The 25,230-nt window shown below is 44.1% G+C and overlaps 1 protein-coding gene across 2 annotated transcripts; it reads left to right on the top strand.

Annotated features, from left to right (window-relative positions):
* Positions 1-3,534: 3,534 nt before the first annotated feature.
* Positions 3,535-24,099, top strand: GCM1 (glial cells missing transcription factor 1). Of its 2 annotated transcripts, XM_084889465.1 has the most exons (7): positions 3,535-3,627; positions 6,321-6,522; positions 17,697-17,949; positions 19,142-19,254; positions 20,187-20,315; positions 22,806-23,473; positions 23,567-24,099. In XM_084889465.1, exons 2-7 carry the CDS (start codon positions 6,448-6,450, stop codon positions 23,604-23,606), a joined length of 1,278 nt encoding a protein of 425 aa, XP_084745591.1. In that variant the 5' UTR covers positions 3,535-3,627; positions 6,321-6,447; the 3' UTR covers positions 23,607-24,099. The 2 variants fall into 2 exon arrangements, with proteins under 2 accessions (XP_084745591.1, XP_084745590.1); XM_084889464.1 differs by having other exon boundaries at positions 3,568-3,627; positions 22,806-23,950.
* The last annotated feature ends 1,131 nt before the right edge of the window (positions 24,100-25,230 follow it).

The following is a 25,230-nucleotide window of genomic DNA, read 5'->3' as shown; positions in this document are numbered from 1 at the left end:
CGGCTGTGTTGTTGGCATTTAGGGCCTGGGAACGCAGTGCTTCGGACAGTTCTGCACCAAGAAGACATGTTCTTCCTAAAATGCCTAAAGCGGCACCACTGATGAAAGAAACCATAACGATCTCAGCAGGCAGGCCCCAGAGTGACAGGGAACGTAAGAGCAGAGATATTGAGAAATCCAAGCCTCCGTGGTTGAGGTCAGACACCAAGCCACCTGGCTGTGGGCAGGATTCCTGTCTTCAGGGAGGAGGCAGAGCCTGGAAAAAGTGACATGGAGCTCGGAGTTCACAGGGCCAGAGAAAAAAGCTCCAGATCCGGCATGGGGCAGTTCCCACAGGACCCAGGCCCACAGGCTCCCTTCTGGGTCCTATCCCAGCTCTGTCGCCTACGTGTTGTGCAGTGTCACTTCTCTGAGCCTCGATGTCCTCCTCTTTAAGGGGCATCGTTAACCTCATAGGGAAGCTGTAAGGACCGATGTTTATCGGGGCAGCTGACACACTGTAAGTGTCCCGTTGAGGAAGGCTGTTGTGGTTATTGTTGTTATTAACAATCAGAGGGATCTAAATTGAGGAAAATGGGTGGGACGTTGGGACCGTAGCCTTAAGAAAGCAGTGGTGCTGTTATCAGTTGGAATATCTGCTCGGTCTTGTCACAGCGCAGGGTGCTGCCAGAAACCTGGGTTCCCTCCTGCGGCAGAGGAGGGCTAGTTCTTAGGATAGGTCAGATGTTGCAGCTGGGACTCCAGCAGGTCCTTCTGTGAGGAGAAGGAACATGGAGGATAGCAGACATTGCCAGGAGGACCAGCAGCTTAGCTGGGGACCCAGGACTAACTACTATGACCAGTTAAAAGCAGTTGCATAGACAGTCTTATTACAGTTATGCAAAGTAATACCTATGCTTGGTGTATATTAGGGGAGAACAAAAATCTGAAAGGACATAACCAAAATGTTAATGTGGAAATCTCTGGGAGATGAGGCCATGACTTTTTATTTTTTTAATTAGAAAAAAAAAGTTAGTTCTAACTGATATATGGCAGCATCTATTTCAGAGTGAAGAGTGCTGGAACCACACAGATGTGAGATATCCTGCTATAGAATCACGAGGGCAGGTCTCAGGAGGAGTTGGCATTGGGGGGAGTTCCTGAAGGATGGGTAGGGCCTAGAATCAGTGGTTCTCAACCTTCCCGATGCCACAACCCTTTAATACAGTTCCTAGTGTTGTGGTGACCCCCAGCCATAAAATTATTTTCATTGCTACTTCATAACTATAATTTTGCTACTGTTATGAATCATAATGTAAATATCTGTGTTTTCCGATGGTCTTAGGCGACCCCTGTGAAAGGGTCGTTCGACCCCCAAAGGGGTCACAACCCACAGGTTGAGAACCGCTGGCTACATGGAGGGAAGAAGACATTCCAAGGAGAAATCCCAAACACGCAGGCAATCATGACACGTGTCCCAGTGGCTCTCACATGCACTCTTTGCCCTGCTTTGTGATTCTGGAGCTGGACACAGCCAACATTCCTCCTGTGCCAGCGGGCACAACTTCAGGCCTTGTCCTGCCCAGATATGTTCAGGGGATGGAGAAAGAACCTCCCGGTCAAGGGAGGGACTGCAAAGAGCAGACCCAGGTTAGCCAGCGAAAACCTGGGCAAATCAGGCGGGGTCTTGAGCTCCGGGGAAACATGCCTCACTGCGCATTCCACAAACAAGCACATCTCACCTGCGAGATGGCGTTGTTTTCCTCAGCAGAACACTCAGAACTCACTTCTCCCTTCATTGGTAAATCTCCTTTACCCAATGATACTTAGAAACCAGAGCAGAATGTCTCCTAGGGGAAGAAAGGCAGTTTGCAAAACCATGTTTGACAATCTATTGTTTACATACAACCCTTTAATCAAAGTGAAGTGAGGCACAGAACTGTAGGACACTGAAATTGGGACTCAAATGTTTTTTGTTATTATATGTTTATTTCTACTCTGCAGCTGCAAGATTTTTCACAGAAAAGAAATGGGGAAAAATAGTTATAGAGATAAAGAACCATTGAACAGACTGTCCAACTATAGCAGAAAGAATAGGGAGGTTGTGTGGGGGGAGGGGGGATGCTGTAAGATATCAACTGCAGGACTTGTATGTACTATTTGTAATCCTTCAAACAATAATAATAATAATAAAAGTAAACTGAGACAGAATTTTCTTGTGGGGGTCAGCAGAGAGGGAGATGGCTCAAGGTAAAGTTCATTTACGGACTGAGCGATGGGTGGGAAAGCTGCTGGGCCTGGCCAAAGGTCGCTCAGGGACTGCCCGACACAACCTGCAAAGCCTCCCAAGTATTTTGCCTTCTGGCCTGCTCATTCCTTCCTTCCTTCCTCTGACGGCGGCGTGCCCCTTCCTGGCAGGCACTGACTTCTCGTGACGCTGCGCACGCCACACTCTTCATACCTCTGCGCCTTTTCCCACGGCATTGCCACAGCCGGGAGCGGCCTTTTCCATTTCTCAATGCCTCAACAAAGATCTATCTGCCTTTGAAAGGGCTGCCCAGGCATCATTTTTGTTAAACAAGTTTCCTCAATTCTCTTCTCTCCCAATGAATAATTTCTCCTTCTATGCTTCTTCTAGGCTGCCCCCATTCTGTGCATCAAGTTACCGTGGGCTCATTTCGTGTCTTTTTTCATCTTTTCCCTAGACTGAACTTTTTTTATAAAAAAATATTTTTCAATTATAGTTTATATCCAATATGACATTATTATTCCAGGTGTCCAGCACAGGGGTCAGACGGTCACACTTCACACAAAGTGTTCCCCCGACAGTCCCAGGACCCACTGGGTAGACTGAGCTTCTTAACAGCTGTGACGCGCCCTGTGTCTCCAGCGCCTCGCAGACTGCCTGGAACACAGCAGATGAACTCACCTGATTTTGGGCTGCTGCCCAGACTGCTGAGGACATGTCTAGAAGGGAGAATTATGTTATTTTGGGAGATTGGGACATTTAGAATTATTGGGGCATCATTGTTAGTGGTTCAGTTAGCGTTTTGGTGTTGTGTGTTTAGGAGCTGTTGGCTACTCAAATCTAAATTCCAATAAATTCCCTCAGTGCAATGTCTGCTTCCTCTCTCTCTCTCTCTCTCTCTCTCTCTCTCTCTCTCTCTCTCTCTGTCTCTTTCTCTCTCTCACGCACACATACATAGATAGGTGTCGATGGTGGGAGAATTAGAATTTACTGTCAATTCTGCTGGGGGCCCAAGCTATGACATTACTGGAGGAAACCATCTGTGCCTCCTCTAGGGGTTCTCATACGACAGCCCTCTAACAAAAATTTTGTTACAGGGCCCTCCTACTATAAAGGAGGGGAAAGTTCAGAGGCACATCATAAAATATTCATCACATTGCTCGCATTCTGCAGAGAATTGAGCTGGTTAAGTGGCTCCCTGCTCGTTCTTACCTACCCTGAGCTGGGAGCATCTAGATTTTGATTGGACTATTGCCAGAGCTCATTAGCATAGTGTACCTTGACCTGGGTTAGGGAACAGCAGCTTCTGCCTTGAAAATGAGCAGAGCCTGCTGGGACCTGAACCAGGGATGAGATTTTTATAACACAGTATTGTCTGCATCTCCATACGAAGTCAAAAGGTAAGGAAGCCAGAAATCCCAAGAAAATGCACATGTAAGGGATGCGGTAATGGCCACCCCATTATTACAGGGTTCCATTTTTCTAGTTGGTTTTTGGTAGAAATGATGAAAATTGAATACACTTTGGCCCGAGTTGCTTTAAAAAGAGAAAGTCTTGACAAATTTAGACTTTTTAATCCTGGAGAAAAGCTCAATTTGTTTATGTCTTAAGGGCTGCAAACAGTCTTTTCTTCTTTTCTATGATTCACTCTTATCCTTCAGTGAAATATTAAATTAATGTTCATTTATTTGGCAAAAATTTATATCAGAAAAATTTTTTTTTAAAAACAATCTAGGTGTTCTGTAGCAAGATATTTGATTTCCCTCTCCTTAATTTCAAAACAAAAGAATCATGTCTATAATAACTAGGCTTATAACAATGTTTTTCATTTGGGGAAATGTGAATCTTGTTATTCATCTGTTTTGTCTTTTAGAAAAAAAAAAGATCAATCTTTCCCAATTAGCGATAACAAATTTTAGACCATTTGAATCACTGTTTTAACATTCAAAAAGGTAAGTACATAAATCTGTCACTATCATTTTCACTTGATATTTGTGTCTAATACATTTGTTGCTAAAGTCTTCTAAATTAAAGTCAATCTGTGGCATCATTTCTTAATTAACTCAATGTTTATTTTCCAAACATAGAATTTGATTTGAAACTCCCAGGGATTTCATTTTGCACGCCAGTGTTTGAAATGGGAAGTGGGGACTTCATGCTCTTTGAGTCTGTGAGCACTGAGTGATTGGCAAGTGTGGGTAGACAGGGTCGGGAGGTCTCTTGTTATCTAATGTCCAGGTCCACAGTCTTCTGTATCCCTACACTTGGATACTTGTCCGTGATTGACAAGTGTTAGGGTTATATAAAGTCACATAATTAAGGAACAAAACTCATGGGACCATTAATCAGCTTGGGGTTTGAGTTTGTGATTGAAGAGTTCGGCATAACACCATCATGTCCCTTTTTACAAGAACACCAGCAAATGATAACGATACGGACCTATGGCTGGGGCTTTGTGCACGCAGCGGGCCGGCTTAAGTTGCACTCAGATTTCCCACTACGTGTCGTGTTGGCACCCCTAACCTCCACATTGTTCAAGGGTCAACTGTCCACACAAACATGTTTCCCTTCGTATTCGACTGACAAGCGCATTTTACCTGCAAAGCAATTCGGTTTTCCTCAGTAGAACACTTCGAACTAACTTTTTTTTCCTTCTTAATCTGTAAGTCTCCTTTAACGGATTATAATTAGAAACTAGAGTGGTATTCTTCATGGGGAAGAAATGCAGTTTGCACAAAAATTTTTGAGTATCGATTGCTTCCATAAAGCAATCACAGCAAGGTGAGACAGAATTTTCTTGTGGGCGACAGGAAAGAGTGAGATGGCTGAAGGTGAAGTCACAAAGTCCCGGAGACTGCTCCGAGTGAGACGATAAGAAACACGATGTTAGAGCAGTTATCATACAATCCCCCCAGGGCACGTTAGGCAATGTTTCTGGACATTTTTTCGTTGTCACAACAAAGAAGGGTGGTTTGCGACTAGCACCTAATGGGCAGAGACCAAGGATGCTGCCAAACAGCCTACAGTGCACAGATAAGCCGGCACAACAAAGAGTTATGAGGTCTGACATGTCAGCAACACCGAGGCTTCACAGGAATCTCATAAAAGCCTGTCATTTGATCCTATTTGAAGATGTAAAGTGCACACTGGGTTTATCGAGGAGACCAGCATTAACCTCTGTAGCTATTTAGCTTCAAAAAATACTATAGAGACACGGCTGGTTGTGATGTTCCCCTCCTGGAATTTCATCCACTCATGAGCTAATGGATGAAGGCATTTTCGTGGAAACAACTCCTAGCCAGCCCTCTCCCTCAAAATTTTTCCTAGGAGGAAAAGACCCTAACCATTGGCTACAGGTGACAGCCATTCCTGCTAAAGCCTTTGGAAGCTGGGACTAGCAAAGATGCAGGGGTTGCCGAAACCGGTTTGGTTCAGTGGATAGAGCGTCAGCCTGTGGACTGAAGGGTCCAAGGTTCGATTCCGGTCAAGGGCATGTACCTTGGTTGTGGGCACATCCCCAGTAGGGGGTGTGCAAGAGGCAGCTGATCGATGGTTCTCTCTCATTGATGTTTCTAACTCTCTACCCCTCTCTCTTCCTCTCTGTAAAAAATCAATAAAACAAAAAATAAAAAAGACCCAGGAATTACTGCATAATCACCACGTTTCTGATTCCCGTAGGCCAAGCTTTTTCTTTTCTTTTTTTCTTTTTTTTTTATATATTTTACTGATTTTTTTACAGAGAGGAAGGGAGAGGGATAGAGTTAGAAACATCAATGAGAGAGAAACATCAATCAGCTGCCTCCCCCACATTCCCCACAGGAGATATGCCCACAACCAAGGTACGTGCCCTTGACCAGGATCGAACCTGGGACCCTTGAGTCCGCAGGCCAACGCTCTATCCACTGAGCCAAACCGGCTAGGGCAGGCCAAGCTTTATTTCAGCAATATCTCTTACCGGCTTCTACATTTTATTTCTATCTGTATATTAGTGATTGCAAACATGTCAATAAAACAGGTTTTTCAGTTAGACAAGCACTGATTTATATCTCTTTAATGGTCAATATTATTATCATATTTATTTTATTTTTTTTAGCATCAGAAATTAGTCTCTTGGTCTAAACTGCTTGAGTGGACTGATCCAAACATATTCCGAGCAAAATCCTGAAGCACTGCTGAGGGGAGTTACAGTCACAGACATCGGTGGCTGGCCTGACTTTACCATGGAACCTGAGGATTTTGAGTCTGAGGACAAAGACATATTAAACTGGGATATCAATGATGTGAAACTGCCACAGGTATGTACTGGCTGTAAGAACCTGCCTTCAGTACAGGGTGGGGTGGGGCAAAAATAGGATTACAGTTGCTTGTGTGGAAAATTATGCAGTAATTAATAAGTAATACAAGAATAAAGTCTGTATTTCCTGTACACACAACTGTAAAGCTACTTTTGCCCCACTCTGCATTTGGCTACGCGGCCTTGACTATTAGCTTGCTAAGACTTGGAAGGAAATCGGTGGATCCAACTGGGTCAACTCCTCTCCTCCGGAACTTCAGCTAGAGTCAGGAATTTTAAAAGGAAATGCCAAAACCTATGATTAGAATGGGTCTTTACTTAGCAATCCCCCAACCCACATCTTCTCCCCCACAACCTCTTATAGACTGAGGCAAAGAAAATGCTGCTTCCCTTCTCATTCAATAGTGGCCCAGGTTGCACCCATCCTGGCTAGCTAGAAGAATAAAATCCATGCAATGTGTTTGCCCATAGGTAGACTCTTCATAATGCACACGCGCCCACACAGCCTCATTTGCTATAGTGATGGTTTGATATAAAATCTGTAACTGGAATGTCCAAATCCGAGTGGGATACGGCATGCTCTTCTAGGACTTTTGCAAATAAGACACACACAGGGGCCACTTTCCAGCTATAGAATGGCTTTGATTGTGTGTTTCCTTGGCCTTCATTTTTACTCTTAATTTGGTGGAAAGCATCGATTAAAAACGGGCTCCCTGACCTCCCTCTCTGCTAGTTGAAGGGTGCTTCACTACGAGTCGATTGGAAAGGTGACTGGGAAAGCTAAGACAGAGACCAGCACTGCCAAGTACTGAAAAGGTCGAGCTGGTCCACCTGAGTCTGGGGAACAAGAAGTTTGAGCTGAAACCGCTTTGGCTCAATGGATAGAGCGTCGGCTTGGGGACTGAAGGGTCCCGGGTTCGATTCCGGTCAAGGGCATGTACCTTGGTTGCGGGCATATCCCCAGTAGGGGTGTGCAAGAGGCAGCTGATCGATGACTCTCTCTCATCGATGTTTCTAACTCTATCTCTCTCCCTTCCTCTCTGTAAAAAATCAGTAAAATATATTTTTTTTAAAAAGAAATTTGGATTATCCAAGCAGCAGAGAGGGAAGGGAGATTCCACAGTCCTGATTTATAACCATTCCAGATTTTCACTTTAGTGAAGACTTCCAGATCTTTCCAAATTTTACACTAATTTTCTTTTGTTTCTCTTTATGTTTTTTAAAAATATATATTTTATTGATTTTTTACAGAGAGGAAGAGAGAGGGATAGAGAGTTAGAAACATCGATGAGAGAGAATCATTGATCAGATGCCTCTTGCACACTCCCCACTGAGGATGTGCCCACAACCAAGGTACATGCCTTTGACTGGAATCGGACCTGGGACCCCCCAGTCCGCAGGCCGATGCTCTATCCACTGAGCCAAACCGGTTTTGGCTGTTTCTCTTTATGTTTAAATATTTTTTTAAATTTTATTTTGTTTCTCTTTAAATTCTTCCCTACATTCTCTCTTGGTAGGTCTTGGAAAAGTGGAGGATACTAAGTGCCCTACTTTTCATTCATTTAAGAATGATTAAATAAACCAAAGCTAACTCATAACATCTATATTAGGGATTTGTCTTTTAATAGTCATCATTGGTTTACGATTACTGCAGCCATATTAGGGGAAACTTTAAGATACATTTTAATTACTCCTGGCTCAAGGATCTATATTTCTGCCTATTCCTAATTTCATGATTGCAACTCCCAAACATAAGCCAGGCATCCTCAAAATCAAGAGCTGAAGTACGCAGGACCATAGATGATTCTGCAGTGTCACATCCCAGAGCAGGTGTTTTTACAGGGGTCTGAGAATCCCTGAAGTGACAGGCAGCGCTGTATACTAACATCCATTGTTTTCTGGACGAGGATCCATATCACCCATCAGATCTGTAGACAAAAGAAAGAACTACCTCCCTGGAGAGACTCTCAGGGCTCGTTAAAGTACATGTCCCAACACGAATTCTCAACATAAAAGCATTCTCAGCTACCCAAAACATTGAACTGAAAAATTTACCGCAAAAATACACATTCAGTTTTGGAAATGTGCCATTTGCAGTTCATAGAAAACGTTTGATTTCTCATGGAAATAACTATTTTATTTGCTAAACCCGCCACAGAAAGCATTAAGAGTATAAAGGTCCCTTAACATTTTCTAAGCAGAGACAACAGCATCCTCAGCTGGGTTTTTGCTGGCTCTGGAACTGTATCAAGAACCAGTTGAGATGAAAATAAGAGGTCTTGGAAGGATTTCCAAGCACACTGGGTTTTATGTTTTGTGAGCAAATCTGGAGGCTGAATGGTGAACTGTGAGAAGTAGGAGACAAAGCCCTGGCATTGGATTCCAGTTCTGCTCTGTTTATTTGTAGAGCCTCTGGGAGTTGTTTACCTTTTCCCAGACTCCCTTTCTTCTGAAAATGAGGTGATTGCACTAAATGGTCCCTATGTACCCTTTTAGATCTAATAGTGTAGATGGCATGTCCTGGGGTTTGGGAGGTGGCCTGCATTCTAGACCTGCCAGCCCAGGCCTACCACAATGCCTGGTACGTATTAAACAACAAACGACAAACATGGAATTTATCAACGGACGACTTCATTGTTTATAATCTGTGTGACTCTAAACAAGTCGATTTCCTGAAGTTTTAGTTACCTCCTGGGTTAAATGAAAACAGCAATTCCTATATACCCTGCCCTTAAAGCTCTAAGCTGTTCAAAGCAGTGTTTCCCAAAATGTGTTCAATAGAGTATAAGTTACAAGGGATTTGTTGTTGTTAATCCCCACCCAAGGATATTTTTCCATTGATTTTTAGAGAATAGAAAGGAGGGGTGGGGGGAAAGAGAAAGAGAGAGAAAGAAACATCAGTGTGAGATGCATCAATTAGTTGCCTTCCCACACTTCTGACCGAGACACATGCCCTCGACCGGAATCGAACCTGGGACCCTTCAGTCCACAGGCCAATGCTCTATCCACTGAGCCAAACCAGCCAGGACAAGTTGCAAGGAATTTTAATGGTTGTTGTGAGTAAAGAAAAAGAGAAATTATAGGTTTAGCGAACTTAAAGATTTCTTTATAGCTGACTTGGAGCCTTTCTAACCACCCTGTGCACAGGTGGCTCTCCCAGGAGGAAGCCTTGTTAGGCAGTGTTGCCTTCACCTATTTTTTAAAATATATTTTTATTGATGATTTCAGAGAGGGAAGGAGAGAGAGAGAGAAAGAAACATCAATGATGAGAGGGAATCATAGGCTGCCTTTTGCACACCCCCTTCTGGAGATGGGGCCACAACCCGAGCATGTGCTCTTGACTGGAATCAAACCCAGGACCCTTCAGTCCACAGGCTGATCTCTATCCACTGAGCCAAACTGGTTAGGGCTATTTTTAAATATATATTTTTTATTGATTTTTCACAGAGAGGAAGGCAGAGGGATAGAGAGCTAGAAACAGCGATGAGAGAGAAACACTGACCAGCTGCCTCCTGCACACACCCCCACCGGGGATGTGCCCACAACCAATGTACATGCCCTTGACCAGAATCGAACCTGGGACCTTAGTATAGACTGACACTCAATCCACTGAGCCAAACCAGTTTTGGCTGGTTAGGGCTATTTTTGACCATGGAGCCTCTTTTTCATGGAGTTTCTCAAGTGGTTAGTCTTCCTCAGACCACCTGTTCGGACGTTTTTTTTAAAGAGTTATTTATAGGATCAAATGTAATGGTTTATTATTATTATAAATTTCCCCAATTTCATTCTCTATACCACCCATACAAAGAATTTCTACTTTATTTTTTATGATTTTATATTCTTACCAGAGTTAGTACTTCTGGGCAAATTCCTGTAACTTGTAAAACAAATTCCTTTCCTGTTAATCCACTCACGTGTTTCAACATTCACGGTGGTCACCTGAGTGAATCCTGACTGTGTCAGGTCCTGGAAACTCAGTATTCCTTTACATATCTCAGCTATATCGAGATTTATGGGTTCACTTTTGACAACAGCTACCAGGACATCAGACATTTTGAGTGACTTAGACTGTGCCAGACACTATAGCAGGCTCAGAGCCACAGGGGTCATTGAGCTGTGATCTGAACTAAGGGAACACGATTTAGTGCCCAAGTAGAGAATCAAAGCCATGTCTAAAAATGCTTGAGGTGCTTGAAAGAGAAAGTATGTGATTCAGCAGGACTTGGGCATGGAAAGCAAGGCAGGGCACCTGGTAAAGGGCTTGGCATTGTAAAACGTGGGTGGATTAGGCTAAGTGAAGAAAGCAATCAAGACAAGAAAGGAATGGATGCATAGAAGAGACTGACACATCTCAAAGGGGAAGGGGTGATAGGGACTGGGAGAGGCTAACCAAATCTGCATTTGAGGGAGCTTATACATAGTGGCCAGCAAGGAGATTTGGGGGGCTGGGGACTGGAAAGGTGGTTTGTAACAGGCTATCGAAGAGGACTGGGTTATTTTACAGGCAGTGGGGAGCAACGCCAATAGATTTGGACTTAGAAAAACTACTTGTCCTCAGTATAACATCCCTCCCCAGTTTCTCCCTTCTTTCAATTGTATATGTATCTTTTTTTAAAATATGTATTTTATTTACTTTTTTACAGAGAAGAAGGGAGAGGGATAGAAAGTTAGAAACATCGATCAGCTGCCTCCTGCACACTCCCTATTGGGGATGTGCCCACAACCGAGCTACCTGCCCTTGGCCGGAATCGAACCTGGGACCCTTGAGTCCACAGGCTGACGCTCTATCCACTGAGCCAAACCGGTCAGGGTATATATGTCTTAACAAACCTTCATTTACTCTTGTGTCTGGTCACTCCTCTGACTTGTGATTTTTTTTTTTTTTTTTTTTAGCTTGTGATTATTTTAATACCATCTCTCTTTAACCTACTCCACAGGAAGCCAGCCCAGAAGGTCAGGCTTAAATTACTCAAAACCATCATAAAAGTCTGTTTTTCCAGGCCAATCTAATACACCCACCAATTTTGCATTTTAAAGGTTCAAAAAAGAATTGCTGTAGGCTTTTCTTGGTGCAAGCAGCAAATCTTCGGTGTTGGTTTAGTTTTACTTCATTAAAAATGTTCATCACATGGTCCCTGAGAGTATCACATGCTCATTAGTACTGATTGTAATACTTGAGAGCCTTGAATCCCTAAGAAATTCCCCCACCCCCGCTTTTTTTTTTTTTTTTTTTTTTTTGAGGGGGGTAAAAATTGAGAAGAGAATCAGTTTCCTAAATAGTACGCACCTCAGTAGGAAGGTGAGAATACCCACTCCGTTTTTAATACCAGCCGGTTTCTCTAAGCAAAAGTACAGGGTGTTCTAGCAATACCACAGCAGACAAATACCTGGAATCATTTTGTTCCTAAGCATGAGCGGTTTTCAGATTAAACCCATGGCCAAAGCCACACTGAGTCATTAACTCACAAAATCCCAAGACCAAAGTACATATTTTATAGACAGAAAAACAATGAAGACATACATAGGTTAAGTAGAACTGCAGACCAATCTAAAACCTGGTGAGCCAACTACAAAGAGGCCTCCAATTAGTTAATTCCCGGATCATGATTTCATCCAGCAAAGTTTCCTCAGCCTTTGTAGGGGATGAGTGAAAACTCATTAGCAAAGGTGGATGTCGGCGCTCTTTCTGTGAATTCATGTGACTAAACGTGGTCAGAAGGAGCCAGCTGTAGCAATCTGTGTTTGTGTCTTGGTGCTGGGGAAGTAACAGGTCCCAGACTCTGGGTTTCTGGTCAATTATTATCTGGCTGCATGATCAGGTCACATTGACGCAGATACCCATGACTTTGTCCTCTTTGTCCAGTTTTCTTGGTATCTGTAAACTTCCTGGGGCAGCACAACCTATATGGGCTTTCATGGTCATTGGGTCCCCTGTGGTTGGTGCCAGAATTCTGCTACCCTGTGTTTCCAGTGTGATGGGCTTGGGCCCATTACTGCGCCAGTGGTAGCAGAGCTCTCTCTGAGCACCTGTCAGGGGATCCCTTGCTTAGTACGGTGGAGTGGGGAAGGGAAGGGAGAAAAGAGAGGCAGGTGACAGAGTGTGAAAGCTGGGCCACGCTGGATCACCTTAGTGTGACAGTCTGAGTAAGTTAGGTGCTTTTTGTCTTGACCCCTTAACAAAGGAAGGAGATGGCAGGTTTAGCCTAAGCAGGAATTCTCGACGCAAATGCATTTTGTTGAATAGAATTTATCTTTTTTTTTTTTTTTCTTTTTTTTTTTTTTTTTTTTATAACCCTTGGAGTTTGTCTTCATTTGGCTCAGAAGAGATAAATTCTTGAAAAGTTGTGTGTAAATCAAAATGTTGGTGTAATTGTTTTTCCATAGGTAACATCTAATTTCCCCCTCTATCTCATTTGCTTTGAGATGTATCTGTTTGCTATCCCTGTTTTACTTAGAAACATTTATTTATAAAGAATTAATAAGTTGTCATACTGAAAGAAACCTGATAGTTAATTGGTAGACTATATTCAAAGTGAAAATCAGTTTTAATATAATAACCTAATAAGGTAGATATTTTTTATGCCTCATTTCAGAAGATTGATTTTATTTGTTTTATATAATATATTAATTCTTAAGGTACTCTGGTAAAACTTCAGTAGTTAAATAAATTAGAATGGGGAGATGATGAAGGGTGATCTATGAATATATAGAGTTTCAAATATTTTTTTTAAAATATATTTTATTGATTTTTTTACAGAGAGGAAGAGAGAGGGATAGAGCTAGAAACATCGATGACAGAGAAACATCGATCAGCTGCCTCCTGCACGCCCCCCATTGGGGATGTGCCCGCAACCAAGGTACATGCCCTTGACCGGAATCAAACCCGGGACCCTTCAGTCCGCAGGTCAACGCTCTATCCACTGAGCCAAACCGGTTTCGGCAAGTTTCAAATATTTTGAGAATTAGAGGATTAAGTCTTTTAGTGAAAAATTGCACAGAGACGTCATAAAAACATTCAGGAAGCCCCAATATATTACCAATGAGATTATAAAATATAAGTTAGTTATATTTGCATGTTGAAAACCTTAAGAATATTCTCCTTAAATTATAAACTTCTTAACCAAGAAGAAAAACAAAGAGTTACTCATGAAAAGTTAGAAATTAAAATAAACAAAAGATCTAAAAAAAAAAAAAAGAAGAAAATATTTTGCAGGAGTTTGCTAAACACAATTAAATAATTATTCTTTCTTTTTACATTTTATCTCTTCTGTGCCTTACATTTAAAAGGCTTTCAAAATCGCTATCATTTGACACCTGGGTTCCTTTGCATTATTGTGATCTGGGTTTTCCTTAATTTCATTGTCAAAAGAGATAAAAGATTCCACAAAGCACCCAGGTAAAAAAAACTGGGCATAAATAAATAGCCAAGAGAATAGTTTGAGTCCTTTTACTCCTAGTTATGTCCTCAAGTCCATCCATTGTCAAAATGGTTATATTATTAGTAGTACTGGAAACCTAGGGTACCAGTGGAGGAGCTGTGGGGGAGATAAGCTGAAAAGAGAATAGAATGTAGATCATAACGTGATCCCTAACACAAATCTCAAGGGGAAAAAAATAAAATTATATATATATATATACACACACACACACACACACACACACACACACACACACGCAACCATTACAACAGAACAATTGGAACGACTGGTCGCTATGACAAACACGTACCGACTACCAGGGGGCAGATGCTTAATGCAGGAGCTGTCCCCTAGTGGTCAGTGTGCTCCCACAGGGGGAGTGCTGCTCAGCCAGAAGCCAGGCTCACAGCTGGCGAGGGCATCTGTGGCAGTGGGAACCTCTCCCAACTCCGTGGCAGCACTACCGAGCAGTGGCAGTAGGCACAGCGGGCGGGGATGAGCATGAGCAGCGCAGCGCCTGGCCAGTTTGGGCTCCTCCCTGGCCACCTGGTACTTGACGCACTGCTGCATGCCTTAGGGGATGTCCGACTGCTGATTTAGGCCTGATCCTCACAGGCCAGGCTGGGATCAGGCCTAAACCAGCAGTTGAACATCCCCCCAAGGGGTCCCGGATTATGAGAGGGTGCAGGCCAGGCTGAGGGACACCCACACCCCCAGTGCATAAATTTTGTACACTGGGACACTAGTTAAAATAAAAACAAACAAACAAACAAACAAAAAACAACAACACAGAGTATATTCTCCAATTACAATAGAATCAAACTAGAAAATAGCAAAAGACAACAGGAAAATCTTTCAACTAAACCATATATTTCTAAATAACCCATGGGTCAAAGAGGAAGCCTCGGGGAAGATCAAAATATACACTAAACTGAGAGAAAGTGGGAAAGAGAGAGACAGAGTGGAGATCATTTTCTTTCCTCTGAGAACAGGGAGTTTTCTTTAACCAGAACATCTGAGCCGCTCTCATAAATACCTTGCCCTCCTCCTGGCTCATGGGATTTATGCCAGTGACCAGCCTAAAGGGCCACTCCCCTTTAAAACCTGAAAATCTCAGCTTCTCTAAGTCCCCCTCTCCCTGTCCCTGCTACTGACAACTACAGTTCAAATTATTAGACAAAGGTACACATTTTAACCTGCATTTTGATTATTTTATAAGGTAAAATGCTATGCTTTCTGTAGCACTTCTGTGACAAAACAGGAGAGCCTTATGTGGAGCTTAGGCTAGAAGGGCGAGGAGAGAGGTGGGTGGAGAAAGCAGGAGATGATGCGGCTGCCTGAGCTATTTCTCTCACTCTGGGCATTGAATTTCATCCCGTTCTGAAGTACCCTTCACCCTTCTCTCCAGGGACAACCTCCCCCTCCCAAAACACAGGAGTTCCTCAAAGGCCCGCTGTGGTCATTGCCCTGAGAAGGAAGGTGGTGGGACCAGAGTTGCAACAATTTAAAAAAAAAAAAAAAAAGCTTTAATTTGTTTATGCCTTTAAAAAAAACTTTTTTTTTTTTTTTAACTTTTATTGATTTCAGAGAGGAAGGGAGATGGGGAGAGAGAGGCATCAATGATGAGAGGCCCTTTCTCCCCTGAAAGCTGGGGGCTCCTACAGTCACAGTGGCTGGCTGGTGTGGCTCCAGGTCTAGCAGATAACAGCCAACACGATGTGGAGCTTGCTGCTGCCAGTTATAAATGCTTTGTGTATGCCAGATGATTCGATCCTCAGAGCATCCCTGTGAGGTAGGTGCTCCTGTTACGGAGCAGGAAACAGGCACTGAGAAGGGGAGGAGCTCGTTAAGACTTCACACGCTTCCATTGGCCGTGCTATTAGCCAGGAATTGTCTAACTTCCTGTAAAGGGCCACATTGTTTAGTTTTTTTGCTCATCCAATCTCTGCCAGAACTGTTTAACTTTGCCGTGGTGGCATGAAAGTATTCATGGACAACAGTCAAGGGCATGGAACACGGTTGCGTTCTAATAAAACTTTATAGACAAAAGCAGAGAGTGGGTTGGATTTGGCCCATGCGTCTGAGTTTGCAGGCCCAAGCGCTTAACCACTAACCTCTTAAATACATAAAACCTCTCGTATTTCCTCAGACCTGTCTGACCTCCCATGACATTCCACTTAAACAACTCGCATTGCATAAAGCTTACAGATCTCATTACAGTGCTGTTTGAAGTGTGCTTTGGTCAATGTTCCCATTTCAGAGAAGAGCAAAGTGAGGCTTCGGAGACAAAAACCACTTGCTCAGAGTCTCACGTTACACAGTTCTTTGTCATGTTCTGAACTTGAAATCTAACGCAATGAACACTAGTACCCTGATCACGCCTTCTGGATCTTCTGGAATCTTCTAGTCTGATCTTCCAGACTCTTCTTTTACTATGGCAGGTGTCTGGGAGCTGTGTGGATGGACACAGCCCAAGATTTTTTTAAAAAATATATTTTATTGATTTTTTACAGAGAGGAGGAGAGAAGAATAGAGAGCTAGAAACGTCGATGAGAGAGAAACATTGACCAGCTGCCTCTTTCACACCCCCAACCGGGGATGTGCCCGCAACCAACATACATGCCCTTGACCAGAATCGAACCTGGGACCCTTCAGTCCGCAGACCGACGCTCTACCACTGAGCCAAACCGGTTTCGGCCACAGCCCAAGTTTGACTCCTAAGACTGTTTAATAATTCTCACGCTAAGAACTAGCTGGGACTGTCTGGTGGAGCAACTGTGGACCACAGCGGGGCCTGAGGAATGTGGCTTACATTTGTTAAGGGTTCCATGCTGTGCTAAGTATTTTTACATATTATCGTATTTAATTCTCAGAACTACTTCTGAGGTAGACACGTCTTGTTATCCCTGTTACACAGGCAAGGAAACAGATACACAGAAAGCCAAATACCTTATGCCGTAATGATGGAGTGTCTTTGTTTAGTTAGAGGTTCAGCACTGGGAATAGCGCCAGTTCTGAGCAAGAAGATAGAAGCTTCCAGCCAAAGCAACCTCTTCCTTACTCCTACCCCTGTTTGAGGCACATGAATATGGGAGTAGAGAAAAAAAAAAGGAGACCTCCACAGGGGCGAACCTGGCTCTCAGAATCCTCCTGTGCCCGGGCTCTCCAGTCCTCCCTCCGCTGATGACTTTGCATTAGCCTTACCGTGTTTAATACGGTAACTGCACGGTGATGTGAGGTATGACCTCACTATCCTGCCACAAGGGCTTTTCCACATTAATTGTGTCAACACAATAACGTTACTTCATCCTCCAAAATTCTCAGTGAGAAGGGGTCATAACTCTTATCACCAAGTGCCAGAGAAGCCGCCATCGGGTAGAACTCAGAGGGCTGAGTCACAGCTCCTTTTGGTCCAGGGAGCAAAGGTTCGGGAGACACAGCTGCTGCTTGATTTTTTACAGAGAGGAAGAGAGAGGGATAGAGAGATTGAAACATCAATGAGAGAATCATCGATCAACTGCCTCTTGCACACCCCCTACTGGGGATGTGCCCGCAACCAAGGTACATGCCCTTGACCGGAATCGAACCTGGGACCTTTCAGTCCACAGGCCAACGCTCTATCCACTAAGCCAAACCGGTTTTGGCCCTGGCCTAGCTCTTGAGCGCCAGAACAACCTTCCCGTCTATGGGCTCCACAATGATGGACAGCCGTGCCCTCTAGCCTAAAATATAACAGTATTCTTTGTGTTTTTGTAAGGATGTGAAAAAGATAGACTGGTTCCAGGAATGGCCGGATTCCTATGAGAAGTACATCTACAGCTCGGAGGACAGGAGCGCGCAGAGGCACCTGAGCAGCTGGGCCATGCGCAACACCAACAACCACAACTCGCGCATCCTCAAGAAGTCCTGCCTGGGTGTGGTGGTGTGCAGCCGCGACTGCTCCGCCAAGGAGGGCCGCAAGATCTACCTGAGGCCCGCCATCTGCGACAAAGCCCGGCAGAAGCAGCAGAGTGAGTGGGGCTCGCTGGCTGGCGCTGGAGAGGAAGCTGGTGTCCATTCAAACGCTCCTGCTCAGCTCCAGCACATTGCAAGGGCTCAGCCTTCACACCGGAAGAGACCAAGGCTGTCCCTATGCAGAACATAATAAGGAGAACCCACCCACCCCCCTCTGCCCCAACAGGGGACTGCCCCTAGGGTCTGCCAGAACCAGAGCATCCACTATTAACACTGCTCTGTTGAGTTAAGGCACCTAACTCAAGGCCTCTGTTAAAAGGCAGATGCCAATTATACCTCAATGAAGCTGAAATTAAAAAAAAAAAAAAAAAAAAAAAAGTAAAGAAATGTTTTTTAAAAATGTCTAATATGTACTGATGTTTTGTGTAAAAAAAAAAAGGTGATGCCTCACTTATGGGACTAGCATTAATTCATCAGTGAGCCCATGTAAAGTTTAGGAAAAGGTTGTGGATTAGATTTGCCTCCTGACCCCATGGAGAAAAGATCCCTATATGAGCTCAAAGAGTGCTTTGATCTGGAGTGGGAGCACTGGGCTGAATCTGAGATTGGACTCAATTCCATGACGTTTGGGTTCATGCCATAATCACATGCGGAAAAATGTGCTCCTTTTGCTTTTTATCATATTCATGGGATTGTGAAATACATTCAGCATTCCCTGTGCCTGGTCCATTTCAGACCTCAAGTAACCTCCTGGTCCATTTCAGACCTCAAGTAACCTCCTTGTGACTTGTCTTCAAGACTTGCCTTCAAGGCAAGATCTAATATCAGCCATTCACACTTGAGTAAAATTTAGCGGCTGCGTTCTCTCTCCCATGTGGCTTTGCTCCTTGACCCTTAGTTCTAATCGTGACATAAAGGAATTTTTTCTTCTTTTCTACAAAGAATTTTAACTGACCAATAAATGCTTAGGGAGGAATATTCTGCTCTGGAGAGCCCTCCCCTAACCTGTGAAATACCCCGTTCTATAGGCCGCTTCCTCTAGCCACGTGTGAGGCTGATCTAGGCCTAATAGTGGCCAGGCTTCCTGGGGCCAGGGGTTAAGTGCAGTGGATGGAAGAGTATAAAACTGGCCCAGGCGTATTCTCTGCCATCCCGGCTTCCCGACTAACACCGCCAGGGCTGCCTGGGCTCAGGGGTCAGCGGGCATGGCTCAGTGGCACGTGCTCACCTTCTGCTGTTCTTTTGCAGGAAAATGCTGTCCCAACTGCGACGGGCCCCTGAAGCTCATTCCTTGCCGAGGCCACGGGGGCTTCCCGGTCACCAACTTCTGGAGGCACGAAGGACGCTTCATATTTTTCCAGGTTGGACTTGGGTGATAGTGATAAGATGCCATTTCTCTTTAATTCAATAACTGGTTACAGAGCGTGCGGAGGGGGTTCACACAGGAGATGTGCAGGTGAATGAGAGCCGACACCAACGCCGAGGCACACTCTGGGCGAGCAAGTGCCTGCACCCCACCAGCAGTGCCTGGCTGCCTCTGCCTCGGGCTCTGAAGGGGTTAGAAATGTGATCGCACTCGGGTCAGCAGCCCTGACTTGTGCACAACCTCCAACTCCAGAATGAAGACCAGCTCTGGCTTCTGAGTTGCTCTGTAAACCCAAACACGGTCCTCCCTAAGCCCCCGTGCTCTGTAAAACCTGGATATTGGGAAGTGAAAGCAGGAGCGGTGGTATGCACAGTCTGGTAACCCTGACCCCGCCCACTCCCCACCAAAGGAAAGTGTTCTGATTTGCAGAGTTTGCCCATTCCTGTGCTGTAAATCTTCCCGTCCTGGCTGATTTAAAGCTATCGGCTGTTTCTAACAAACAGCTCATAGAATTCCCAAATCTTTAACCGTTAGCTCCCAGCTCACCCACCTACCAGGCACAAGACCCGGGCATCGCAATCTCTCCATGCCTCAACTTCCCATTCCGCTCCCTGGGAATGATAATGACAGCATGTGCCTCACGGGGTTGTGCTGGAGGTTAAATGTGATCCTGTGCCATAGGCAGTACTTGCTGTCCCGATGAGTAGGACTTTGCCATGTGGGTGAGAGACACCTAGGAAAGCGGGAGCATCGTAAACAAAAACAGGCAGGCAAGGCAGTGCACAGTGGACTTGGGAGGGACTTAAAGGGTGTAACAGTGGCCAATCTTATTACAATGCTCAACACACAGTCATGTGACAGGGTAACATTTTACACACCAGGAAGCACCGTCTGGTCATTTATTTTGCATCCTTGTCTCCTTTTAAGTCAAAGGGAGAACACGATCATCCAAAGCCAGAAACCAAATTGGAAGCCGAGGCAAGAAGAACAATAAAGAAAGCGCATGCGGCATCTTCCTCCATCTCCTTAAAGCTGAACAGGGGCCCGGAGGCAAAGGTAACCCTTCCCTGTGTGTGCTCAGAACCATAGGGCAACTCACCACCCCGATGGTGGAGCAGTAGATTTCTCCAGCTTCTTACTTACAAGCGAAAGCAGAAGCCACATCCTGCCAGGCTCACCTGTAAGCCAGCACCCGCCACATAAACTGAGCCTGAGGGATTCCTCTTAATTTCTACCATCTTTGTCGCATGCTCTCAACATAAATTATATATAATGATAGGGCCATCTTCCCTACCACAATGAAAAAGAGACTGGAATTAGTGCTTAGCTTATATTTTGGCACTCTGTAATTTGGTTCTCAGAGAACCAGAATTAACTGAAATGATCTCCACAAATATTAGCATCATGCTTTCCACCCACATTGTCATTCTTCCCCAAAACAGATTACAGTTAACCCTCCAACAATGTAAGGGTTAGGGGCACTGACACCCTCCCCCTCCCCCCAGTAGTAATAAATCTGTATATAATTTTGACTCCCCCCAAACTAAAGTTGTACCTCAGGACCCACAGGGATTGGTTCCAGGATTCCCAATGGATCCCAAAAACCACGGTTGCTCAAATCCCCTACAGAGAATGGTGGTGGTCAATGCAGACAGACAGCCCTCTGCATCCAGACTCCCAACTTTGGATCCAAATAGTATAGGTATTTATTGAGAAAGATCCGCATAAAAGTGGACCAGTGCAGTTCAAACTCATGTTGTTCAAGGGTCAACTGTGTTCCCTTAGTACATTTGAGCCAGATGGAATAACCAGGCAGTTTCTGCAGCAATGGTCATCAGGTGGGCCTGGCGGGAGGTGATGTGAAGTCCATGCCTTTATGAAGGTTATGTCTGCTTAATAGTATAGTAAGTCCTATACTTCTTTTTTCTTTCTTTCTTTTTTTCTTTTTTTTTACTGTTCAATGCTCCACATTTCTTAAGTGTTGTTTCTTTTTTTTTTTTTTTAAATATATTTTATTGATTTTTTACAGAGGGGAAGAGAGAGGGATAGAGAGTTAGAAACATCGATGAGAGAGAGTCACTGATCAGCTGCCTCTTGCACACCCCCTACTGGGGATGTGCCCGCAACCAAGGTACATGCCCTTGACCGGAATCGAACCTGGGACCTTTCAGTCCGCAGACCGACGCTCTACCACTGAGCCAAACCGGTCTTGGCTAAGTGTTGTTTCTTGTTAATCCTCACCTGAGGATATTTTTTCCATTGATTTTTAGAGAGAGTGGAGGGGTGGTAGGGAGGGGGGAGAAAGAGAGAGAGAGAAACAGTGATGTGTCATAGATTTGTTGCCTTCCACACATATCCCAACCAGGGCTGGGGATTGAAACCCCCAACCCAGGTACATGCCCTTGACTGGGAATTGAACCCACTTCCCTTTGGTGTGCGTGTCACTGCTCCAACCACTAAGCAGCACCCGCCATGGATGCTTCAAGTTTTTTTCAGAACAGAAGTGGAGTCAGTCTGAAGTATAAATGTACTTTAACATACACACACACACACACACACACACACACCTTGTGTCTTTTGTCAGGAATTGTAAGCTCCTCATCCCTTCTCCCAGCCATGGGACATTTCTTCCCACTCACTCTTAACTGGTGACAGTCTCTCCATCCCATTCTCTAATTAGTCAATTGTTTTGCATAGGCAAGAAGATTATTTAGTCCTCAACCAGATTATTTTCCTAGGATTCACTGGAGAAAAATATACTTTCTCTTTACAAAAATAAATTTACAGCACGGCCGGTGTGGCTCAGTGGTTGAGGTTGACCTATGAACCAGGAGGTCACGGTTTGATTACTGGTCAGGGTACATGCCTGGGTTGTGGGCTTAATTCCCAGCATGGGGCGTGCAGGAGGCAGCAGGTCAATGCTTCTTTCTCATTATTGATGTTTCTATCTCTCCCTCTTCCTTCCTCTCCAAAATCAATAAAAATACATTAAATAATAATAGTAAACTTACCACTTCATAGTCTAGAAGTCCTATTTATGATTCAACAAAATAAGTTCAGAGAAAAATCTCTTGAGGAAAAAAATACAAAAACCCTAGTCTCTTGGACATCACACAGCACTGAAAAATAGAAAGTAAAGGAGGGAAGCAAGAGAGAGAGAGAGAGACCCCCCTGAGAGGTGTACCGAGTATAACACAAATCTGTGATGCTGTAATTTGACTTTTCTCAAGGAGCCCCTTATAAGTTTGTCGCAAAGACATTTAGGATATCAGATTGGCATCTGAGGGGAAATGTCTAAACGCTCATGTCAGAGTGAAGGGAAATTTGGCGCTTGTTGGTTAGTAAGATCTGAAATGGAGATGCAGTCAGCGTCTCCTCTTTCAGATCTTGAGAGGTTGCGGTGAAGCCGCTCGTGTGTCTGTGCTCCGAGCATGCCAGGAATGAGGAAACGCGGACAGCGCACCTATTTGTGCAGAGTAACTCATGGGTGCCCGGGTAGCTGTGTCCATCTGCTTCACTTACTTACATGAGCTTCTCACTTTCCAGTCTGTTCCAGGTGAAGCACCAAGTTGGGGGAATTTAAACTGGTCTTTCCAGGAAAGCCTCCACCTGCCTGGCGGTGACGGTGGGCCTTTGGCGGCTGGCATCCCCCAGCAGAAGTCACCGAGCGAGTGCTTTCTTAAGAGCTACGGTTTGGGGGGAGCCTCGGACCTGGCAGACCCCACTTCTACCGTGGGCCCCGCTGAGCTCTACGAGAAATGCAAGGTGTCCAGCGCTCGGATCTATGGTGGCGGGGACCTGCTTCAGCCTCCTGTCGCTGGGGTCCTCTCTGATTACAGTGATCTGCAAACCTGGAATAAAAACGCTGCTTTGGGGAGAAACCCTCTTAACGACAACGGGTGTCCCAGCTACGCCTTCCCTCAGGCCGGCTGGCCGTATGACTTCTCCCCTCCCCCGAACGCTTTAGATCCCCTTTCCCAGCAGATCCCAGTGGAACCACCTTCAGCCAAAGCCAGCTGTCTCCCGTTATGGCCAACTCCCGGGGCGGATCTTTACGAAGAGAAGGTGCACGTGGATTTTAACAGCTACTACCCTCCCGCCACGTGCCATTCGTCTCAGGAAGACCCCTTTCTCTTTGCCTATACCTCTTACCCTCACCATCAGTATTCACTGCCAGGCAAGAGCGGCAAATGGAATTTTGATGAAGAGATGAGGTACATGAGTTTGGATCACTACAACAATGAAATGCTTCTCAACCTCTGTCCCTTAAGATGAGCCCCGTCTCAACCCTTGTGCTCGGTTCGTAGGTATGTAACCTGGTGCAGTCACTATGGAGAAACAGTGTGAAGGTTCCTAATAAAATGAAAGCGACCACGTGGTCCAGCAATCCACGTCTGGATATACACACGTCCCAAGGAAACAGAATCACTGTCTGAGAAGCGACATCAGGCACCCCACGTTCATCGCACCATTCTTTACAACAGGCAACATGTGGAAACTACCTAACGTCCACTGATGGATGAGTGGATAAAGAAGTTGTGGTACACACATAAACAATGGAACACTACTTAGCCATAAAATAGAAGGGAATCCTGCCATTTGCTACACTATAGATGGACTGTAAGGGCATGGTGCTACATGAAATAAGTCAGACAAGAGAAAGACAAATACTATATAATTTCACTACATGTGGAAACAAAAAAAAGAAAAACCAAATTCTAGAAACAGAGGCCAGATTTGTGGTTTCCAGTGGCAGAAGGTAGGGGGAGGAGTTGAATAATGGGGTAAATGTAAATTTATCTTCTGGATAAAAAAAAAGTCTATAATCAGATCGTGTTTTAAAAATCTTGTTTTCCAGTTATTATGTCCTATATAATCCATGGCCTTAAAGATTTTCTCCTATGTTTTCTTCTAGCAGCTTTGTATTTTCAGCTCTTACATTTAGGTAAGCGTTCCATGTCTAGTTGATTTTTGTGTATGGTATAAGGTAACCAGGGTTGAATTTCATTTTAGTGTTGCACGTGGAAATGAAATTGTCTCAGCACCATTTGTTGAAGCACAAGTTTTTATTACAATCTCTGGTTAAATGACTATCCAGGATTGTTCTTTTTATGACTGCTCACAGGTAGGCTATTTGGTATACTATAATTCCATTTTCTTTTTTGGACAACAGTTTCTTTCTCCTGGAGTTGATAATTATCTCATCTCATTGTTTAATTTCCTTTATAACTAATAATAGTTTATCTTCAAATACTATCCAACCATAAAAGTACTTTTCTTTATAGTAATTCATATTTTCCTTAAAGAAAGTCCTTCTGGAACTTTCCATTTCTCCTCAAATGTGGACAGATTGCTCTCTAATCCTGCTGCTCTGCAGTCATGCTGTTTCTCTTCACCATCATCGCTGAACCTTCTTTCCTCTCCTTTCTCTGAGATTCCATATCTTTTTTCCTTCTTGGTACATTCCCTAGTTATTTAAAATATATATATATATATATATATGTTTTTATTGATTTTAGAGAGAGAAGAAGGGAGAGGGAGAAAAACACTGATGAGAGAGAGAGAGAAACATTGATCATTGATCTGCCACCTGCAGATCCAGGAATTGAACCAGCAACCTTATGATGCTCAACCATATGAGCCACATTGGGCAGGGCTACATTCCCTAGTTTGGTAAAGCACATGCCACACTTGTTCCCTAAGGAAAGACGGATGGAAGATTCAATTTTGGGACCCATGCATATTTGAAAATGTCTTAATCCTATTCTCATAGTTAAATAATAGTTTAGCTGAAAATAGAAGACTAAATTGAAAATAATTTTCATTCAAAAATTTGAAGTTACTGCTCCATTGTCTTCTAGCCTCCAGCATTACTAGAGAGAAGCTGGAGGCCATTTTGATTTCTGGTCCTATGAGCATGACCTACTCTTTCTTTTTTGGAGATTTTAGGATATTTTTATTATATTTGGTT

The sequence above is a fragment of the Pipistrellus hanaki genome, assembly GCF_964339955.1.
Source record: "Pipistrellus hanaki genome assembly, chromosome: 7".
Classification (NCBI taxonomy): Eukaryota; Metazoa; Chordata; class Mammalia; order Chiroptera; family Vespertilionidae; genus Pipistrellus; species Pipistrellus hanaki.
The sequence above is the reverse complement of the archived record's forward strand: the minus strand, read 5'-3'. Positions and strand labels throughout refer to the sequence as shown.

Excerpts from the sequence above, each read along its gene's own strand:
- GCM1 (XM_084889464.1), top strand. The coding sequence starts at position 6,448 with ATGGAACCTGAGGATTTTGAGTCTGAGGACAAAGACATATTAAACTGG. Across the intron at positions 6,523-17,696 it reads ATGATGTGAAACTGCCACAG|GATGTGAAAAAGATAGACTG; the intron begins GTATGTACTGGC and ends TGTTTTTGTAAG. Across the intron at positions 20,316-22,805 it reads ACAGGGGCCCGGAGGCAAAG|TCTGTTCCAGGTGAAGCACC; the intron begins GTAACCCTTCCC and ends CTCACTTTCCAG.